Below are 20,996 nucleotides of genomic sequence, written 5' to 3'. Positions count from 1 at the left end.
ATGGGGGGGCCGCATTCCCTCCTCCACCCTGCACCGGGACAGGAGGTGGGGGTGGGGTTCCTGGGGCGGGGGTCCATTCAGAGGAGCTCCCAGACTCTCCGAGCTCAGGCCCTGGCTGAGCGGAGGGTCGACGGGGGCAGCAGGAGGTGGAGGTAGTGCCGGGGGAGGAGGCGGGGCGGAGAAAGGAGGCAGGGTTAGATGTTCCCGCAGAGTCTGGGTTCTCCTCGGCTCGCTGACTCTCATCTTTCTCACCTCGCTCTTCTTCTCCGTCTCGCTCCGTGGGGGCGTCGGCTTCAACTACTTGGAGCCACCGGGATGGGAGGAGTCGAGGCGGGTGAAGCTTGTGCCCAGCTACGCCGGTGCACACAGGTTATCACCACCTGACAGCCAACAGCAAAAGACATGTGCCTGTCCACGCTGCGTCGGAGACCCTGGTGTCTCTGATTGGTTCGATGAGAACTACGACCCGGATATCTCACCTGTGTGGACCAGAGACAATGTGCAGCTGCCTTCTGATGTCTACTACTGGTGGGTGGTAAGTAACCATATATTTACACTTGCATAAAGCCTGAAAACGGGGGGAGCTGCTAGCCATGTTGTTTTTGCCATTAATGCATTAGGCCACTCCAAAGTTGACAGAGTTTTAGTGGGTTTACCTCGCAATTTGGACAACTTCGAGACATTGGTTATTAACTGGGAATTTGATGGAACAATTCTTGAATGTCTTGGAAGTGTCTTGGAAAATTGGACACTTGCATTTGAAATCTGGAAAAAACCCAGATTTCATTACCATCGTAAAGGGCAATTCCAGTACATTTAAAACAGAAGTTTTGGATTCTGTCCAGAAAGCCCCGACATGGCAGCCATGGCATCCTTTGGGGCAACTGCAACAGTCAAAGTTACAATCACTGAAAGTGCTTGTTTTTCCACACCAGACCTTTTTGTGAAAGAGTAAGATCCTTTTTGCCTGCAACCACACACATTTCCCAATTTGCAAAGCTAGCCTTCATATTATTGCACTTTTTTGTTTTTGTACAAATTAGGCAGAAGTACAATATACTACGTCTTGATTAGCTCAAGACAGAGCCAAGCTGGCTGCCTACCCCTACTTTGCGCGAAGCTAACTGAGTCCTTTCTCGATCAGCAAACTTAACATCCAAACATCTTCTCTCATTGTAATATACATATACATAATTGTATTATGTGTAATACACTGATTTCCCAACTTTTTGGGAGGGTAACCCTAACCCTAGACACAAACATTTTAAATTCTACACGTTAGCTTTAACCAACATTAAATACTGTACAATTCAATAGTTGTTTTTTAAGTTTTGATATCACCACCTTCATTCCATTCCATTAAAAACACACAGCTACTACTAGTACCACAGTATTATTAATGTTCTGCAACAGTCAAAACATCAACAAAAAAACAGCTTTGCCAAATGTAGTTTTTACAGTGCATGCAGCACCATCACATACTTCCCATTTGTGTTTATGGCACAGAGTGCGACAGTCAGTTGCATGGGAGTTTACTAGGACATCAACATATGGGGAGTAATGCAACATAATCACGGATGTGTCTACATCTTCCTCATCCTCCCCTGTCATTGGGCCAACCAATCCCCTCTTACAAGCAGTACATGCTCCTCTTGCATCCCTGCCAATCATGTGTCATGGTTGAACAACATGGATGGTCGCTGAGCTTTTCTTAAACCACCACTGAGTAATGTCTGAAAGAGTGAAATGAACTGTAGCTGGTCTCGAGTCCTGGTTCACAGCTGCAGCCTCGGTCCAGCTCTAAAATGGCAGAAAACTGCAAACACAGGCCAACAGCTGCCAAGTCATTAGGTCACATTGCAACAGGGAGGTGATGAACTAGTGGGGAGACAGAAGGTAAAAATAAATGATGGGAAGAAAAGAGAGACGGGGGCTGGATAGGAAAGACATGAAGGTGATCACACAGAGCAAAGCAAAGAAAGGGGAAACATGAACAGTAGGAAAATGGGAGTGGTGAAATTACAGAACAGGGGAGTAAGGAATGAAAGAGATTTGCAAATAAATCAAAGAAATGGAGAGGGGAAGGAGGACAGAAAAAAAGGCGACAGGAAGAAAGGAAGAATTTTTAACATCTGGGAGAAAACAATGAAACAAATGAGAGAATAAAAGAATAGTTATAAATACATACAAGTACATGCACAAACCAATGATATTTTATATTTGATGTTTTTCTGTTATTGTGCACCACACAGAACATCACATCCAATAGACTGGAGAAGTGCGACACACACAAGTTGCCTTGCTTTCAAATATACTGAGCACAACTCTCAACCAGATTTCAGACTTTATTTCTGTTGTTTTTTTTAGTGCCTTTAGTGTTAAAACGTAATAGGAGGCCGCATACATCAGAGTAACCTCTAAATGCTGCTGATTTGTTGCTGCCATTAGCTAGTTAGCTCAGTTAGCAGTGAAGTTAGCGATGAAGCGCCTGGGGACTGTTTGTGCTTACATCACTAGCGCTTTCGACTGGGACAGGTTAGGGCTAGCTGGTTAGCACGCTAACGCCTGTTGATATCTCCATAACATAATACATATATGTCTGAACTAATGTTATAATTCTTATAACACCTTTTGATAATATGTTTTTTAACGGAAATCTGGCGGAAAAATCCTGGAATATTTTTGGAAGGTTTTGGGACAAAATGTGAAAAATGTTGCTGGAGAAACCAGCAGCAGTGAAAAAGCATCTCAGAAAGCTAGGTTTTGGGAAGACCAGTCAATCATCCTGCCCTAAAGGATGGTACCTGTTCACTTTGATAGGAACAAATAGACCATACATTCTTAAATTCTTAAATTATTTAGAGAATAAGGCTGTTATTTCTAATTTCCTGTTCTCTACTTACTACAAACTCAAAACGTCTTCCACGCTACATGTTGTCATTTAATGTACAGAATGATAATTCCATCGGTAGAGTCACGTAGGGTGTTCCACTTTACCCTTTCACATTAAAAGTCTTTCTGCCTTCCTTCCATAGGTAGTCTTTTATTATGAAAAAACACCAGGAAAGGTCAAGTTTTGTCCTAACCCATCTTGAATTAATTAAGTATGAAATCATAATTCCTGTCAAAAGGGAGAAACTCCGAGCTGCAGGGTGGAGAGTATGACATGTTATGGAACCTATGCTTGTTGAAGTTGCTCTGTGGAAATGGACATCAGCTTGTCACTACCCATCCCGAATTAGTGACAATTGTCCTTTATTTTGATCGCGTTGGCCATGCCCCAACTATTATCTAAATATCCGCTTTTTAAATATCTACTCCCAATACTGTCTCTGAAGCATCTATAGAATAGTGTGTGTGTGCGTTCTGGTCGGCAGATGTCCACTACAGAGGATCAATAAACACATTTTAACCTGGCCTGGGTTGATGGATGGCTGGGTGGAGGGGAAAAGAGAATAGAAAGAGGAATGGTCATAAACCTCAGGAGGGACAATGCGCTGGCCTCTACATGTGTTTCTAACCATCATACGCCTTGTTGTAAAAGTGCATCAGAATCAGAAGACGGAATTAAAGGTTGTTTCCTGGTGAGAAGTTAGCCGTGTAAGTGCTCGCAAATTACTTGCTTTTCTCTCCTCTGAGGGAAATTCTGGTTTATTATTGAGAGCGGATGTAACAAAAAAAATGGTGAAATAACCTCCCTGCTTTGACATTTTTTCCCACCACTCCACTACTCGCTTCTAACCCAGCATCCAATCAACCATTGTTAGGAGGGAAGGAAAACAAAAAATGATTGCTTGTATGCATGATTGGAGTATATGCTCTTCAATCAATTCTAATATGTTATTATGCACTCCTGCCTCAGGAGGGGAAGGACTAAATGAATGAATTGAATGAAAGGAACATTTTGAAGAATGATTTGCTGCACAGGACTTAAATTATTTAGTTCTGTGAGCCTCTTTTTAGATTTAGGATTATAAACACGGCATCCATCTTGGTTGATTAAGGGACTTGGTGTGTTACTCGTCTTTTTGATTCACTCGGCAAAATCCCTGTAGGTGATTTTTGATGATGTGCAGAGCTGGAACAGAAAACAGGCTTGAATTGAGGTTTGGACATGTGTTTGGAAAGACGGCTGACATTAGAGTACAGGGGCCACAATTATAAGATAGACTTATGATCAGTTTTGATTTAAGTATGTCTTAAGCAGAAAACCACGTGTGAACTGATTTATAAAGCCTCTCCCTGATGTGGAAATGATCTGACCTGTAAGCAAAGTCTAGTCTTGACGTAAGTGATTCTCCTGTTGGTTACGTAGGGGTAATGCCGTTTGGGACAAATATGGTCCGAGCCTGGGGTGAACTTTTTATGAGCTTTATTTACAATGTGCAGCGGCTTCACACTCCCAAGCTGCATGTTTGACTTTGTGTTTTAACACAAAGTTTACACAAAGAAGCATTTCCGTGTGGATGGCCGCTCAGTCCACATGGACAGCTTCAGGCTCCTCTGCATAGTGGTGATCTCATCTTTGGCTATATCTCTATTCCTGACTAAACCCTCATTTGTGCTGGATTTATATCAGGGAAAATCCCAAAGCACGTGACCATCAATTTAAGCTGATTTGTGATCTATAGGTCACAGGTTTGTAAGTTACAAATGGGAGTCTTAGAACCTGCCCTGGCAAAGTTTTTTCATGCCAAGCATCTACTGTGAATTAAAAGTAAGTATGTTGGAATTGATTTTAAGACTATGGTTAAGTATTAATCTAAGATCATGTTTATAAATGAGACCCCAGGATTTGGTTGCAATATATATTTGTGAATCCTTAACTGAGATTGAGCATTGAGTCTTTTCTACATCCTAAACCAGTTCCAGCAGCTAAAAGGATTTCAACCATTAAAACTTAAGGAGCATCACAGCTATTAAAGGGGCACTATGCAGTTTTGGAGTCGTAATTAAGACTCAGAATTTTTATATTTATTTATTATTTATATTTGTTTCCATAACTGAGTAAACAAGCTCAGAGGAAAATAAGGTCCCAGAACGCTGTTTGAAGCTAGGGAGGTGGCAGGGTCCGCCACATATAAACAAAGTAAAACAGTATGAAACTGTCTTCTCCTCTAAGGTCAGTTTGTGCATTTGGTGTATTCAGTCATGGAAACAAAAAAGATTTTGTATATTTACATATATTTATTATGTAAATCAGTTAAGTCGTGTCGAACAGGAAGCCAAAGAGGAGAGAGAAATACCCGTTTTTTTAACCTAATGGATTGTTTTTGGTCCTTTATGTAACTGGAATACTGTTTTGTACTGTTTTGTACAGCGTTTTGATGAGTTGTTGACCACATTATCTCTGTTGATCTTCAGTCTCATTAGCAAACTAACGATGGTGTTGTGATTTGGCTCATTTAGCTCGGCGGCAGTTACGCCTCTTTAAATATTTAGTGGCAGCTAATCCCGATACAAGAAATTCTTGTGTGGTGCAACTCTTGTCAGCTGAGTGAGGCGTGAATCTCTGCTTGGTTAACGCTTCTCTTGTAATTAGAGGCCGAGTTTGAACTTCACACAGCTGCTGCAAAATTAGTTTAAGTGAAAAAGATAACTTGCGCTCACACTTAAAAGTATGTGCCAGGAAGCTTATACTTTAGGAGTCAGTAGACAGCTGAGAGGAAGGAAGCAAGACTGCATTTGGCATGGCCACAGCAAACATCTGCCAAAAAATGAGTGGCCCCTGAACAACAGTGGTGCGGGCGAGCCAAGCTGGCTCTGGCATCACGCAGGGAGTCAGACACGGAAGAAGCCCGTGGATGGAGGGATCAAGGAGAATGTAAAAACAGAGGGAAGGAGTGAGAGAGAGGTAACGGCATGGGAAACAAAGCCGGGGAGCGTAAAAGACAGATTTAGTGGTCTCTGATCAGCGCTGATGAGCTGCGTGGTGCGCGGGCGTCCCAGAGAGAGAGGAAGCGATGAAGAAAGACAAGAGGAGGAGGAGGAGAAACAAAGAGGGAGCAGGGGAAATTAAAGAGGTGGAATTAGACATGAAGGCAAGGAGACCGCTGGAGAGGACGTGTGAATGAAACTGTAAGTGAACGAGATCTGTGTTGGGAAAAGAGAATTAAGGCCAGTGGTGGGTGAAAAAGGAAGCAGTGACAAAGGCGTGTGAAAATGAAGATTGCTGTGTGGGAGAGGAGAAGAAAGAGGAAGGAGAGATGGCTGTGGAGAGGAACATCCATGTGGTGGCTGCCAGTATCCTCACAGGGCTTTAATGTGTGCGCGGGTGAAATCACTTGCTCCTTTTCTACGTCCACGCACATCTGCCTGCGTGTTTTTTCTGACAGATGCTGACAGAATCCTTCTTTAAGTCAGGCAACTTGTTTTTTTGTCAGCTGCTGCTAGTATGTGTCATCATTCTCTTAACATCCCACAAAGGAGGCATTTCAGAACCATAATCCATGAACAAAAAACGCCACTCTTCACATTTAACTGAACAGACACGGCAGAGATGTATTTTTATTCTTGACTGTGAACGGTTCATGCTTGTAAGAACTCAAGCGCTCCGTTAGTCTGCAGTGACTGAAGACCGCCTCAGAAAGGACCGAAAGATGTTTCGCTTCCTTGTTCACGCTGGCCGTGAAAAGATCCCTGCTTAATGAAGTTCTGGTGTAAATGATGCACGACTAACTTCATTCTGTACAGATATATATGCCAGAGTTGATCTGAAGCAAATGCAAAGCTTGAACTCTCTAAGTTAATCAAATCTGATGGATTTCTTCAGCCTTTTTTAGTCTCAATGTCCCTCTGGTGTTTAAAATCAATCTTTAATATTTTTTCTAGCTAGTTAATAAATGTGTGGTTGAAAAGTAAAATAGAAAAATCAAAGACCTGAAATAAGCTGGAAGGAAAATGACCAATAAAACCAGACTAAGACACCACACCACACCATCCTAATATAGATACATATACAGGTTCTCAGATGGTATAATGTTCCCCATGTTCAACATCGTAGTTTAGTGTTAACACGCTACTGTTTGCTAAATACCAATAAACACAGGGTTGAGAATGTCATCAGTTCATCAGGTACAAACCAAAATACTGAGCAATGTAAAATCAGGTCAGTGCCTCCAGAGTTTACACCAACAGGCTACATATCTGTGAACATATTAAATAACTATTGGAGGAGAGCTGTTCAACAATATCCCAGTTTTGTTGTCGTATTCTAGCTGAAAAAGCAAAAACTCACCCATCTACTCACGCTCATGCTGATGGAAAGTCAGATGAGGATTGTATTCCACAGAACACACAATTTTCTTTCAGTTGTGTATATTGTATATACAGTATAAGTAATGTAGATTAAAAGTAGTTTTTTTGACTTGGAAACCTAAAAGCTTCCCATTCACTGTCTTTTAAACTCCATTTACATCTTGCGTTCTTTGAGCTGCCCTGCGTTGTTCTGCCTCCTTCTTATCTTTTACTTTTTCTGTCCTTTATTTATTTGGTGACAGATGGTGTAAAAGAAAAACTCGCCTGGAAAGACGCACAAAAAAAAAAAACCTTCAGCACACTCCCATGTTTAGGTGTAATAAACGGTTGATGTGCAGACAACCAGATCCAAGCAGTCTGTTAAGAGCTGAAACGTCTGGTGGGAGTGAGAAGTTTACTAGGTGTTTGGATCCTCCTGCACTTCTTGCATTCTATTTGACATTTCCATCCCTTCTTCCACTGCCATCTGTTTATTTTTTATTCATTATTCAGCCTTTTTTTGACATGTGGACAGCAATGTCTCTGCTCCTCTGAACCACAGCTCGCCTGGTCTTGACTGCGTCCTGTCAGTCTGACACATGGCCGTTACCTAGGAGCACACAGACACACCGGCGCAAGCACCTGTCTGCTTTCACACGAATGCTGACAGGTGCATGCGTACACACGAACATGGGCACACAGAAAATAACTCAACATAAAGTCTGTTGTCACATCCAGTTTGTCTGCAGAGGAGAAAGTGCACATCCTAACCATACTTTACCGCTCTGTCTTCCTGTCTCTCTCTAGATGCTGCAGCCCCAGTTTAAACCCCACAGCATCCAGCAGGTGCTGCTGAGGCTGTTTCAGGTATTTTGTATTATTAATTTATCTTTCCATTACCCTACTACTTTCAAATCAGCCAAGTCATTACTTCACACTCTTGAGCAAAACCCAGAGAGGAACAGATTGTCTTTATTAGACATTAGCGTCAATCAGTGACTCAGCTCATCCCTTTTTAATGTATCTGTTTTTCACTCTCTTGATGCATTCACATCAGAATGTGTGTTTAGATATCTCAGTCTGGCTCCCAGAGGCCAGAAGGGCTCATGTATTTTTCATGAATGGTCTCATGAAGAATTCTCCCCAGTATGGAGAGCAGGATGCTTTTTTACTATCACGTCAGAGATGCAGGTTTTATGCCTCCTGCTGTTCTAGTGCTAGTTTCTTATTTAATGTTCGGTGTAGTTTCGATGTGGTTAGCTTGATTCAATAATGGCTGTCTATCGCAGGTAATTCCTGGAAGGTCGCCGTACGGCTCTTGGGATCCCGGACGCTGCCTGCGCTGCGCCGTCGTCGGGAACTCCGGGAACCTCCGCGGGGCCGGATACGGGGCGACCATTGACGGACACAACTACATCATGAGGTGAGAGGGGTGGATGTAAAATATGGATGAGACCAAGGGCGCATCAGAAGGAGCAAGAGTGAAAGATATGGAGATGAAGAAAGGAGGAGGAGTGAGACAGCTGGAGAGAATAAGGGAAGAGAGAGAGTTCAAATGAGGAGCACATTTTACCCTCACCCTGCATACTGTGTGTCACGGAAGTTAAGTCACACAAGATTGTGCGTGATCAAATGGGAGAAATACTTCTAAAGAAGAATACAGCAGATGTGTCTTTCTAATTCTATATTTAATCTCATTGTCAATTGATGTCCTGTGTTCAACCAAGAGGTCATCTGACTCGTATGAGGTCACGACAGAAGCTCAAACACACAGATTGTGTCCTTCACATGCTCACAAATCCTTTTGTCTCCATATATTCCCCTAGTCGTCTTCATGCAGCAGCGAGAAATGACAGAGCCTGATTGTTGTCAGCTGGCATGGAGCTATATGTTGTTTCCAGCAGCAAGTGTGTGTGTGTGTGTGTGTGTGTGTGTGTGTGTGTGTGTGGGTGTGTGTGTGTGTGTGTGTGTGTGTGTGTGTGTGTGTTGTGGCCACATGCTTGTGGCATGAAAGCCTCTGCAGGAAACGACTTGTCATTTTTGTTTTTGTTTTTCCGTGCGCTCTAAAGGCATTAGCATCCATTAGCGTGACTCTCTCAGAGGACCTGTGTGGGCAGCCTCCAACTTCCCTCTCCCGTAATGCCGTCTCATTGCTGCATTTTTTATTCTCATTTGTTTTAAAAATCAGCTTCGACCGCAACAGTGCTGCTCACCCCCACCCACCCACCTCCTGTCTGTCGGTTCTCCAACCACCGCTATCTGAGCCAACATCTGTTTCACTGACACATGGGCAGGCGCACTCGTGGCCAATTTTAATTTTTTTTTTTTTTCAGGCGCACCTTCATGTTTACATAAACACCTCTCCAGACAGTGACTCACATCTACTGTAAATACAGCACAAGTCTGGAGCACACAGACAGAGCTGAGTGCTTCACTTACTGTCTGACTGAAGGACATTGGACCAAATCTACTTATTATATCATATTATTTAATGTGCTGCTGGAAAGTACATGTCATCAGACTTGTTACAGCTATGAGGCGAACCACAAACAAATAACGACTCAGAACAATTTTGTGCATGTAAAGACAAACCTACTCATCCGATTCAAGGTTAGATGAGCAGGTTTGTCCTTACGTGTGATTTGATGTGAATGGTGTTGCTCGTGTGTAGTGAGAAACACAGAGAATGATCACCTCTACTTTGCAATTCCCATCTGCTCTGTGGAGTATTTTATCCCCTCTCAGCTCATTGTTTTGGTTTTACAGCCCCTTCCTTTTCTGTTTTCATTGCTCTGCTCTGTTTCAGTGAAAACGTTTTGATATACTCACTGTATTCTACCTGTCAAGCACTTAATGGCAAACAGACACAGTTAGTGACCTGCTTGGGGGAGCATAATGGATTTAGCAGCTGAGACAATAATGTCAGCTTTGTGTTTACAGCTTGTTGGGCTGCCACGGATGGCCAAAATATCAATTAATGCAGGTTTAATGGAGTCATATTATACTCATTTTCAGGCGCATTATTTTATTTTGGGTTATTACCAGAAGAGGTTTACATGCTTTAATGCTCAAAAAACACACCAGATTTCTCATACTGTCCAGATCTGCGGAACTATATTCCCCCTCTGTTACTCTGTTTCAGCTCCTGTCTCTTTAAGACCCCCCCCGGAATACCCAGTCTCCTCTGATTGGTCAGCGCACACACGCCTGAGCTAACATTGCTATCAACAACAGAGCAGCTGTGCTAAATCAATTCTTACACACCAAACTAGCCGCTAGTGATAAATTATTTGTGACTTTGTGATGTCACAAAGTCACAAAATTAAAGGCGGGAATACTGGCGAGGCGTTCAGGAGCAGTGTTTAATGTGGGAGAGAGGAGCTTCTGTTGGTGCAGACTTTGATCTTTTTTAACTTTCAAGATCTTTTACGTGCACATGAACGTATTTAAACAGAGAAAAAAGTATAATAGGTCCCCTTTAAAACTTTGAAATTAAACTAGATACCCTCTAATTTCCTAAAATGTGTAACTGCTTCTTTAACCTCTCCTTTAAAAGCCCTCAAGTCGGTTCCAAAAATATTACATAAAATCTATAAAGTCAGCATGAAATGAGATCCCTGTGAATACTTTTTGGCACCTATGGCAACTCACGATGCCAGCCAACAAACTGTGACCTAAGGACACACCGTGAATCTCTTAAGTTGTTCCTCTCTTGCTCGTAGGATTAACCTGGCCCCCACAGTGGGCTACGAAGAAGACGCCGGCAGCCACACCACTCACCACTTCATGTATCCAGAGAGCGCCAAGAACCTGGCGACCAACGTCAGCTTTGTCCTGGTTCCCTTCAAAACTTTGGATCTCGTCTGGATCACCAGTGCTCTGTCCACCGGCCAGATTCGATTGTAAGAGCCCGCACAGTACACGCACACACACGCACACTTTTGAGTTGAGCAAAAGCATGTATGTGACTGCATAGAAACACTAAATTAATTCTGGAAACATACAGCACACAGCACAAAATGTTGGCACAAAATTTAACTTTCAGACACACAAATACACATAAGTGTAGTTTGGGGTCAAACATTCACTTAAATTTACACACACACACACACACACACACACACACATACATACACACACACAGTAGAACTGTGACAATCCAGAGAGTTGCTGGGCTGGAACAATCTGTCAGCTGTCAGTCATCTAGGATTCATAGCTGCAGCAATCACATAAAGCGCTGATTGAATGTGTTTAATCAATTTCTCTCTCTCTCTCTCTCTCTCTCTCGCTCTCTCTCTCTCTCTCTCTCTCTCTCTCTCTCAGTACGTACGCTCCAGTGAAGCAGTTCCTCCGTGTAGATAAAGACAAGGTGTGTATTTTCAACCGTCACTGCAATTACTTTTGGCCGCTCGCACGCTCACAGTAATGTGCCAACACAGAGTGACCCCGCTATGATGCAATTATATCATCCCCCTCCCCTTTGTTGATGAAGGATTACACTTATATTATAAACCTTTCCATTGTTTTAAATAATCTTCCGCTCGCTCTTTAATCCCTGAGAATAAATAAAACTTAAACTAATCCCCTCTCTGTGAAGACTGTGAATATCTTCGCCTGGTCAGAGACTCAGTTTTTTTACAGTGTCTTTGGAGCCGGCCCAGAAATATAGATTTAAAAGATTTACTCCTCCTCAGCTGCAGAGCTGTGATCAGCCTAAAGCCCTGTTTGTTGGGACCGAACGTCGCCCAGAGGTAGATGATAAGTGTGTAATTACTATTCATTTGGATAACAGTGCTTTTAATCTTTCACAGCAATCGCAACCTCGAGGGGTATTAAAATGTAACTCCGCAAAATCTTTCCTTGTTCGGTCGGACCTTTTGAATATGCAGCCGCTGTGATTTGCATGAGGTTATCTGTGCTGTTATTGTTTGAATCACCTGAGCGAACATTTTGGTTCGGAATTGTGAGGCAGTTGGATTTAACTACACGTAAAGCAGGAATGTTTTTCAAAAATAAATCCATGTTTTTGTGGCTCCACGTATCTTCTCTGCCTACTTTCCATGCAGGGGTTTGGTTTTGATTTCGCTTTCTGTTAAATGTGCACGATGTAGTTTTGGAAAAAGAAATTCAAGTTCTTACAAAGTAATAGTTCAGAGCGAAAAACTGATGCGATCTTTGAGTCTTAAAGCATCGAAATCTATTGTAGTCGTAACCCAAAACAAAATGATGAACCTGAAAACGAAAATGAATGAAATGTCTCCCCCTCGAATATCTCTGTCCACCACCAGGTCCAGGTGTTCAACCCAGCCTTCTTTAAATACATCCACGACCACTGGACCAGACATCATGGGCGCTACCCCTCCACCGGCATGCTGGTCCTGTTCTTCGCCCTGCATGTCTGTGATGAGGTCAGTTTAACTTTTCTCTGTTTTTTTTTTTACACAAGTGCATCCTGTAGATTCTTGGATCATGCTGAACAACTCTACGACTCTCCTCCAGGTGAATGTGTTTGGATTCGGGGCAGACAGTCGAGGAAACTGGCACCACTACTGGGAGCAGAACCGCTACTCCGGAGAGTTCAGGAAGACCGGCGTCCACGATGCCGACTATGAAGCCCAGATCATCCAACGGCTGGCAAAGGCTGGCAAAATCACTGTATTCCCCGGGAAATAAGCAGCGTAACACCGTGTGTATGTAATGTTCCAACGCTGGTGCGGCAACGGACCCTGAAGAAGCTGCTAACAATGTGTCCGATACGACCTTTCACCTACCTGCACCACTTTGGGCTCCCGGCTTTCAGAAGGTGAAATGGTACCAAATAACGCCATTCCATTCACTTTCTGTCATATTTGAGCGGTTTGTAAGCCAGTTGAGGCTCTGATTTGTGAACACAGTGTAGACTCTTAGAAAACCAGGAACAAGGTACATCTTAGATCCAAATGTAGTTCTGCTCACTTAGGACTGGCCTAAAAGTGGTAGATGAGCCTTAAATTTGAGGACTTAACTCTCTTGGACAGTGCAGGAATGGAAGACAAGTCGACATATGTCTTTTCCAAGGGGAGCTCAAAATAAAACAGAGGGCTGGACTGCAGGAAATCTGAACAAATCAACGTGAATACCAACTTGGAGCCGGACAGAGGAAGATCTCAGATGCACATGTCCCACTTCTGGACTCCATCCAGTGGAAATATCCAGTTCAGATGAGTATCTAATCCTCGTGCAGATGCTACGCACTGAGAGTGCCACTGAAACAGCATCATCAGCATCTAGACTATTGCTTTGTAGCCATGTAGTGTCTGACAGTGACAGAATATGTAAACTTGGACACTGTACTATTTACACTACGGACAGAAACAATGGGGCTATCAGACGCCATTGCGCTGTTCTTCAGTTTGAGGTTGGAGGACTTCTGTCCCATCTCTTACAGAACCCTGGGCCGTGTCTACCTGGAGAATAAATTGATCTTCTCAGATCTTTATATGAGGCAAAACCTCACTTGCCACTTTCCACTCTCATAACCCCACTTTATGGGAGTTCTGCCACACAAGACGGTGTTACGAGCACCTAGTCCGACTGTGACGGGCTGTGAAACAGTTGGTAAAAAAGGCGGTAGGTGATTGCTATGAGTTTGTATCGCATGGCTTTTCCTCTAAAGCCCCCTCCCCCGGGTCTTTAACAGGCTTAGCAAGGCCTCGACACCTTGCAGCAGACTCACAGAAACACGATCCAGACATTCGCCTCTCGGCCATTCTGACTCAGAACGATCAGTGCAGAACAAGCATGAGCTTCAGCTTCTGCAGAGCCAGCCGGGCGGCTTTTAAACACCACAGCGACCACAGGGCCCGCCACGGTCTTTGTTCACATCCAGACACTGGGAGAAATGTTCTGGGGGAGCGTTGGTTTGATTGCATGAGACTCTAATGAGGCCAAAAGTCCATCTCCTGGGATTTCGTGTTTGGATGGAGGCACGCTGGTTTCTGGACCGGAGTTTAATCCCCATGTGGTCTGTCAGGGTCTATTTTGGGAGGGGAGAACTCGAGACAGAGAGCTTTGGGGTTTTTTCGAACCAGTCTGACAAAGCCAGTGTGAGAAACACATACTTTGCCCCAGCATTTTTAAGGAAGAAAAAGAAAAGACGTTTTGCTATTGTTGATATGCAGCAAACTGACTCTTCTGTACAAACTGTACTGGGTCGACCACTCTGGTTTTGAAAGGACTGAGACACAAAGGGAACCTCGCTTTGCTTCTTTTCCCTTTCACAGACCGACAGCTACAACCTGACACCTGTATCCCGGCGGGGTTACAGGCTGTCAGGAGCATTTTGCCCCATATTATGAAAGAAAGCCCCACTCGGATCAGCAGCTCGGCTTCATTAACCACTAGCCCCGCTCCCCGCTCGGCCAATTCAGACTTCAGCTACGTCTGGAGGTGGGTGGAGCCACCGAACGCCTTAGACTTTACCTCCATAAAATGCACTTCCTGTTTCTGATTTTCATGACGATGGAGTTTCCCCGCTACAGACTGCAGATTGCATTTGTTAGTTTTATGTACTGTTTATCTTTAAGTTTACACTTTGGCTGGATTTATGCTATCGACTCAGATTAGATTTTCTTTTCCACCCAGGTGGCACAGTAATGTTTTATATCATGAAGTAATACACACACACACATTTATAGCCTCCAAACAAATACGAGTCATGGAAATGCTGCTAGACTGTATTGAAAAACATAAACACCAGTGGAAAAACAGAAAATGTGTGCCACAGAGAGGAAGGAAAATACAAGTATTTAGTTTGAGCCGAGGCTGTAAATCCATCCAAAGATGTGTTTATCAAGAAGCAGCTGGTGGCTGACGTGGAAGTTTGCTCAAGGTTCCTATGCAGATCTGAAAAATATGGAGCGGTGGAGATTCAAGGAATCCTCAAGGCGCGATAAGTATTTGTTATTAATGTTGAATATTCACGGCTCAATACACAACATATTAAATTAAAGGCACCCTGTGGAGTTTTTAATCACTGGTAGCGATGTGGGTTGTTATGTGGGGGTCCCTGTTTTGTCTGTTCTTACTCAAGCGCACAAGAACACAAATGTGATACTCATTCCTGCCTCTATTCAGCTGATCGATTAGGCCAAGACATCTATTGCGCGAGGAATGCGACAGTGGGGCAGGGAAGAGGAGCGCTTGCAAGTAAACTTAGACGTAAATGATGCAGGACTTAAAGTAGCAAAGCTTTGACGGCCATCTGAATAAAGTCTACTGCTAAAAATTGCATCGGTGCGCGGGCATTTTTGTGACGTCACCTCCTTAACCAACTGACCCCGCCCACTTCAGACGAGACTGAGGAGCAGAGTCTGAGTAAAAAAAAAATCGGAAAATGTTTCAGTTGGTAAAAACATAACTGCTGCAACTTTGTCAGTAAACTGTGTTTCATGTGGGATCCTCCGACTCACAGGAGGAAGCAGCGAGTTTGAATCTTTTAGGAGGAGGCTGCTTACAGCTGAAAGTTTAGCAGAACTTGTTTTTTTCCTTAGAGGGAAGTTGGTGTATCGTCTGTGACTCACAATGTGCTATACAGTGAGCTAAAATGTTAAAAAAAAAAAGAACTCCGCCACCATTAAAACGGTAAAGAAAGATGAATTTGTGCGGAGAGGCTGCGTGGGAACCGTGAGTGCAGGCTGCTGCAGCAGATGGTACCTTTATATGAAATAACACCTGTGTACCTGTGAGAGTGGAACCTCAGTCTGCTGTTTAAAGTTGAGGGATTGAACCACATGACATTATGAAGTGTTTTATTTTTTGTACTTGCTGAGAACAGTTTGAGGTAGACAGACACACACACACACACACACACACACACACACACACACACAAAGCAAATAAGGTCGGGGGTGTCACACCGCCCCCAGCAGGCAATGTGAAGAACTGTGCCTCCTTTCCTTATATCACTTCTGTTGGTGTATTATTGTGTTATCTTTGGATGATATCGTGTAACCACGTGTGACTCTCATGCGTCACTCATTGTACTTTATCTGCTGCCAATGTTTTGACCCTACTTTGCACATAACAGTTTTATTGGACGCTTTAGTGTTGAGCTGGGCTCGTTTTAAGGGTCAGTGCAGCTGAATTTGGACATATTGTTTGTGTTTCCTCTCGCTTTGTCACACACACACACACACACACACACACACACACACACGCACACACACACGCACGCACGCACACACACATTCATGCTTTCGTGCCTTGTCCTGCTGCTGGACTTCTCTCGCCTACAGCTGCTCCATCGGCAACTCGCACCTGCTACCTTTGCATTTTTTTCAGCCACATACACACACACACACACATATACACACACACAGACACACACTTCTTCTGGCTGAGAGCTGTGCCTTCTGAGCTGTGCATACACACACAAGCACGCACACACACACACACTCCCGTGAAAACACACACTCTGCCTTCTGCTCGGGTTGCAGACGCCTCACGCTCGTCTTTTCTTCATGCTTTGTACACTGATATTGTTTTTTTAAAGATCGCCGGAGGCTAAAGCTGAGGATGTGATGCAGGATGTGATGAGGAACTGATGCAGCGCGACTCGCCGTGAATTCATATAGGGCCACTTGCTACTTTTTTTTCCTTTTTCTTTTTCTTTTACATTTAGAGTACACTTTTGAGGCAAGATAACGTAGAGTGAGGAGCGGCAGACAGAGAGGGTCACCTGCTGGGTTCGAGCCCACGTGGCTGCAGGCACCTGTTTCATCTCAAGCAGATAGCGAGGATGACTTAGCAGCTTAAGATTCGGACGTATCGGCTGCAGTGCCCCTTGCTTTGTTTCCCTCCGACTTCAAAACGAATGTGTAAACTGTTTCGGAGATTAACTTCAGAACGTCTTTGCGCCCTCTGACAGGAGAATAACACATTCCTATCACATTCTCACACCTGCAGCGAGTAGAGGAGTCTTCTACAGTCTGCTGTGCCCGCCCCTGCTCCGGAGTGGAAACTGTTATGAGCTTCTGCAATTTCTCACAGTTTGTAAACCAGAACATTGAGATCAGATAGACGGAGGAGCAGGGTGATCCCTCTCTGCTGTGCCAGCCTAAATTAGAATTGATGGGGTTTTTTTCTCCCAGCCTACAGTACATGACACAGATCTGTTCCCTGTAGCATTTCTAGCCCTAAAGTAGGTCTTTTCTCCCGTCGCTGACCCAATACACCGGTTCTGTAGTTCCTCTGGAGTTGATTCTTAAAATAACTGGAAGAAGCGCCGGTTTTCAGGCCACGCCGGTCGAGAGCATTTTGCAACGACGTGGTTCTCGATTGCCCGGGGAGCAGGGTGTTCTTCTCAGGTGAAATCTGAATGTGTGAGAACGGTGACGGCGAAAGGTCGAGTGAAGCGCTGTCGCAACTCAAACTGGACTGACTTCTGTTGATTTATTGAAATTCCAGGCCAAACTCTCCAAAACATCCTTTGGTCTTCTTTGCTGTCCAGGTTCCCCTCTCATCCAGGACTATTTTTACACCGTTTTGTTGTTTTTTTTATCTCACACATGATGTGCTGAGGCACATTTCAGTAAAAGCCACACGCAGAAACCCAATTACCGTTTGCCTGAAAATGTGTTACGGCTGCACGAAGCGGCAGACACAAACAACTGGATAGAAAAAGAGACACATTAGGTTCATTATATTTAATTCTTGCAGGGTAATTAAACAGAATGAGCATGGAAACGAGCACAGTCTGAAAGCACACCTGTTCAGCTCAGACAGAGTCCATGTGTTTGTGTCGGCTTTAAAGGAATAATTTGACAGCAGGATGAACACTGCGGCTCGGTTGTAGTTGTTCGGAGTAAGACAGGGCAAGATAGATACCACACATGCACTCATATCTGTGTTTTAGATGCAAGTTCACAGCTGCCAGGAGACATGTAGCTTAGCATAAAGACCAAAAATTGGGGGGAAGCAGCCTGCCAGCTAATCTGTCCAAGGCTAATTGCTCTAGCCAAGAAATAGTTAGCCTATAACCTACAGCAAAGCTAGAAATTGCTTCTACAATTCTGTTTTGACAAAATATTAAACTGAGCGAGTTCTAGAGTGGTTTGTAATTAAAGGTGCAATATGTAAGAATTGGCCAGTTGTTAAAGTCATACTCCAAAATGTAGGGGGCAGAAGCTAACTGCTGTTGACTGTAGCTGCTATTAGCTAGTTATCTCAGTTAGCCGTGCAGCTAGTGGTCACACACTTGGTTGCCACTCCTTGTTTACTGTACAAATACTAAAGTGGTATCAATCTTCTCATCAAACTCTGCAGGAAAGCAAAGTGGCATTTTCCCCATAATGTCAAACTTCCTACTTGCTACTTTTTTTCCCTGTAGCTGTAGAGCTTTAAGCTTTTTGACCCTCAAGTATTAATCTGAACCTCATTGTCGAACCGGAGTTAACACAAAATCAGAAAAATTGGAAACTTGGACTGTCAGGGAATAAAACAATCTCGACAGTGTCTCCAGCCGGAACTCAAGAGAATCTGTGCAAGAGAAAAATAAATCACAGCTCCTATGGCTTGAAAAACACTTTAATACCATTCACACCTCCTCAACCTGTTTCTTTCTAGTAGCTATAGATTACGGTGGCTGCAGCTCGGTGTCGCTCCAAGGCAATGGAGAATAAGCTTTCTATGGCAGGGACAGAAATATCACTGACTGTTGGAGAGAGAGCTCTGAGGAACAAATACATCCTGATCAAAAACACTGGCTGCCCAGGCAGCTGGCGCGGTGACATCGCCCGCGACTATTGCCAGCTCGCTGTGGTGTTTGAGGCTGAGGTGAGGACAGCCTCGGGCGGCTCGCCTCTCTTCACTTCACTGGTCTGCAGTGAACAGAAACAGCTCTTTAGCAGCAGTCACTGAGCCGCAGACCGCACATATCAGACTGTCTCTGTGGTTTGTAACGCTAACACTCGTACCTCTGTCAGCTGGTGTGCTAGCACCCTGCAATCAACTATGAAGTATCAAGTAGGATTAAAGGCTGCCTCCTGAATGCATCTGCCATAACAGCAAACATACAGGTGGCTCACATGAAGCATAGTTTCATGTCTCGGTGAGGAAAGGTGAATCTTTGCATATGGCCATGTTTCCTGCTGTCTGTTGTCATCTAGTCACACTTTAAAGTCTCATCTTCAGTAGGACTGCCTGTTCGTCAAGGTAGGACGTGTATTTACTACATGGAAACATATGTATGATATGTGATCAGACTCTTTGTATCTTATGCTATTGTACAAATAAAAGCTTCATGAAACATGAGCTTAACGTGTGATGTGTTTCTGATGTTACGGCTTTGATTTAGACTCTAGAGCAAGGGTGCTCAAACCTTTTCCTTCAGGGGGCCCAAAACTGAAACTTAATGGTGGATCATGGGGCAAAATCAAGTGCCTGTTGTTTTGTATTGTATTGAGATCTTCAATCTCCCCTAAATTGTCTGACTTCCTTTTCCAGGTGCAACTCTTCTGTACTCGGATTACGGAAAATGAGACAATGAAACAGCTTTTTAAAATGAAAAACATTTAAACAGCATGAATTTTATCGTACATCTTTGACATTTTTGTTTTTGTTTTGGGTAAACAACATCTGTCAGGCCGTACCAAACCTCTGGGCAGCCCTGGTAAATACAATTATCAATCCATCTTCAAACTAGCACTGCTGGGAGTATAAGATACTTTTTGATACTATATGGAAATGCTGAGAGAAATAGTGTACTTCAATTGTAATCAGTAATAATCAGCAAGTTTGAGGATTCAGAAAGAAAATGAAATTGTCAGAAGTCGTTGTTATTAAAAGCAAAGTGGCTCCTTCTCATCTTCAAATCACGGCTTGACTCAAACTTTCTAATGACCTCACTGGATCAGTCGCAAAGGCACCCAAAGTGAGCACAGCGTCAAGAGGATCGATACGTCAAGCTGAGTTCTCTGAGAAATAGAATAGACGCGTTCAGCAGAGGTCCTGACAAAAGAAGGCTGTCAATTAGCAGTTTCCAAACCAAACCGCAGTAGGGGAAGCAAGAACAAGGGTGGGATGAGAAAACGTCCAATTTATTAATGAATCCAGGTTTGAGATGTATTATAAAGAGACAAACACAAGAGAGAATTATACCACAGTGTTTCAAACCCACACTGAAACATGGTGGTGGGAATATTCAGGTATTCAAGTACCGATCAAGCGCCACTCCATTCTTCAGAGACATGCTACACCCTCGGATCTGCATCTTTTTCAAAGACTACATTGTGATTTATGGGGGGGGAGTTTTACACTCTTAACAAATGCAAAATGGATGTATTGGTGCTCCAGCTTTCTTCCACAGTCCAAAAGTCGTGCAGGTTAGGTTACTTGGTGGCGTACCCCGCCACTCACCTGGTATCAACTGCGACCAGCTCCCGCTCCCAGCGACTCTGCACTGGATAAGCAGGTACAGATAGTGGGTGGATGGATGTATCTATAAAAGGAAAGCAGTGACTTACTTTAGTTCTTTCAGCTGCAAAACAAACATTCAAAGCAGGTGCAAGAAATTTTTATTTTTTTACGTCAACAATGGCAACATGATTACTTGTATGTGACGAGCCCACAGGTTTGCTCAGCGTTTTAGGTTTACAGTCAACAACATTTGTGTTTTGGTTCGACTCACTGCTCTCGTCAGCAAAAAAGCTGCAAAAGGCCGACAGACAAACCGGTTCATATCACGGAGCGTTAAAGGATAGATTCACCACTCCCAAAATGCA

At 43.6% G+C, this 20,996-nt stretch overlaps 1 protein-coding gene across 1 annotated transcript; it reads left to right on the top strand.

Annotated features, from left to right (window-relative positions):
- Positions 1-7: 7 nt before the first annotated feature.
- st3gal2 (ST3 beta-galactoside alpha-2,3-sialyltransferase 2) lies at positions 8-19,527 on the top strand (the record flags this gene model as incomplete). The annotated part of the gene is made up of 7 exons (XM_030425731.1): positions 8-535; positions 8,044-8,103; positions 8,526-8,659; positions 10,959-11,138; positions 11,560-11,605; positions 12,525-12,644; positions 12,736-19,527. Coding segments are annotated over 7 exons (1,242 nt in total), but the record flags the coding sequence as incomplete, so codon positions are not given.
- Positions 19,528-20,996: the final 1,469 nt, after the last annotated feature.

Source organism: Sparus aurata, chromosome 8 (assembly GCF_900880675.1).
Source record: "Sparus aurata chromosome 8, fSpaAur1.1, whole genome shotgun sequence".
NCBI classification, from domain to species: Eukaryota; Metazoa; Chordata; class Actinopteri; order Spariformes; family Sparidae; genus Sparus; species Sparus aurata.
Note: the sequence above shows the minus strand (reverse complement) of the source record. Positions and strands in the feature narration are given on the sequence as shown.